This window comes from Gadus chalcogrammus, chromosome 9 (assembly GCF_026213295.1).
Source record: "Gadus chalcogrammus isolate NIFS_2021 chromosome 9, NIFS_Gcha_1.0, whole genome shotgun sequence".
In the NCBI taxonomy this organism is placed as follows: Eukaryota; Metazoa; Chordata; class Actinopteri; order Gadiformes; family Gadidae; genus Gadus; species Gadus chalcogrammus.
Window position 1 is genome coordinate 6,733,672 of NC_079420.1, and position 2,193 is coordinate 6,735,864.

The following is a 2,193-nucleotide window of genomic DNA, read 5'->3' on the forward strand; positions in this document are numbered from 1 at the left end:
CTTCTTAGTTCAAAAACACACGTAGTAATACTCATAAACAAGAAGCTAAGGTACGATTATGTTCAATCTAATTCATTTGGCGGGAATCTGGGTGTTACGCTGGTTATTTTTCAAAGACAGGTCAAGTGGCCTTATGCTAACTAAGCTTTTTGTAGCTAGAACAATTTTGATGATTCTCAGCCTCACTGCTTAGTTGCTTTGGCATTCATCCAAAAGTCTGAAAAATTAATAACTGGAATGTAATGTGTGATCGTATGTCATTCGAGGGATTTCTTGGCTGTTTCAGGACAGGACCATGCGGCGGGAGCTCCCGGCCGCCCTGTGCCCAGACCCAGGATGCTCCGAGGGGGATCAGATTAAGCTGAACGACCGATGCTGCACCGTCTGCAGAGGTACTGGGAATGTACCGAGAACGTACCAGGAATGTACTGGGAATGTACCGGGAACGTACCGGGAATGTACCGTAAACGTCATACCACGATGACAATGTTAATAACAATAGTTTTTAGTGTGGTCCATGCAGGGACTTGGTCCGTACATGTATTCACTTGTTTACAGTGATGAGTGAAGCAAGTTAAGTTGAGATAGTTATCAACTATCAAGAGAAACTGAAATAAATACAATATTTATTTTCTCATTTTACCCAATGTATCTCTTTCATCTTAGTATTTTCTTAGTATTTTCTTAAAGGACTTAATGATTTGCTCATCCAGTTCAACAGTTGTCATGGTCCTCCCGTTGCGCTGTGGCCTTTCGTGTCATCGCACAGAGTACAAAGATCTCACACTCCCCATTCGCCACCTCTGCCTCACTCTCACACATCCCTCTCCCCTCAGTGTCTCACTGCCGTCTCCTCTCTCTCTCTCTCTCTCTCTCTCTCTCTCTCTCTCTCTCCCTGCTCTCCTGCCCAGGTCATGACTTCTGCGCCGAAGGCCACGGCTGCGTGGAGAACTCTGAGTGTGTGAACCTGGAGGCCGGGACCCGGTGTGTGTGCAAGGACGGCTTCAGCCCCATGAGGGAGGACAACGCCTACTGCGAAGGTAAGGTCCCGCCCGGGGGGGTCCCAGCGAACGGCAGGTCTTGACCTATTCGGCCGCAGTAGCCCGCTTGGCCAGCTGATGCCTCACGCCGCCTTCAGGCACTACACGTTAAGCGGTAATCAAGGGAGAGAATCTGTCTGCTGTGCAAGGAAAGCGTGTGGTTGAGTTCTATCAAGGTGTGGAGGACCCGGTCTCCTGATATGGGAAACAAACCCTCTCAAATCGGAGCGGGAACGAGCGAGTAAAGGGACGTTTGTGGATTATCGCTGGATAAGATGCTATGATGACTTTTATCCAAGAGGCTTTATAGTGAATTCATATACAGGTCATTAAGGGGCAGGTGTTTATTAAAGAGCAATACCGCCATGGGTGATCAAACCAGCATAACTGTCTCTCATGGCTTTGTGAAAACTTCCATCACCAATACAATTTGTGAAAAACTTTTTTTTTTCTGAGTGAGTCTGCCAGCCTCGAAGTAGCAGGAAGTAGCACAAATAGCAGTAGCACTTTCGTATTTGTGATAAGACATGTTGTACTGTACTGTAATTTTGTCCGACCAATTCCGTCAAGACGCAACTTGCATTTATTCCAAAATAATAAAGTACTTTATCGAACATTCTACGCTCTCCAGCTAAATACTCTTCGAGGGACTCGCTGCAAGGAAGTTATTCTGACAAATGATATCGGTAACAGATGTTTGAGTGAGGCCAGGAGAGCTGGTTACCATGGTTTGATCACTGATCGGCATTGGCTATTAAGGCACCAGACATCTTGCTCATGCAATTCAAACGCCCTAGCCACAGGATCCACTGAAACAGCTTCCCCCCGCTTGCTCCTCAGCCTCTTCCATTTTTCCAGTGAAATGAAGTTTGAATATTCCAAAACGCATTTGAATAGTTTAGACCCACTCGGCGAAAGGGGTATTTTGACAGCACTTTGCTGCTGTTAATCACGGTGCGGACCACCCACATTGTGCTCCCTCCATGTGGGTTTTAATTGATTCGGAGCAGGGGAACGGGTCCGGAAGGCCCTTATCTCCGTGAGCACGAGGTGTCCCTCTGACAGTGTGCGGAGAACGCGGCGGTAATTGCAAAGCCATAGTCGAGTCGTGTCACCGCGCGCGCCATCGTCATCCAGGGGCCCCCTCGGTGAC

At 47.7% G+C, this 2,193-nt stretch overlaps 1 protein-coding gene across 1 annotated transcript in view; it reads left to right on the plus strand.

The window, feature by feature from the left end:
- Positions 1-292: 292 nt before the first annotated feature.
- Positions 293-2,193, plus strand: part of LOC130389080 (protein kinase C-binding protein NELL2-like) — a 31,746-nt gene continuing 29,845 nt past the window's right edge. Inside the window, exons 1-2 of the mRNA XM_056598744.1 lie at positions 293-392; positions 912-1,040. Of these exons, the coding sequence (XP_056454719.1) occupies positions 296-392; positions 912-1,040 (226 nt within the window). The 5' untranslated portion in view covers positions 293-295. The remainder of the gene's footprint in view (positions 393-911; positions 1,041-2,193) is intronic.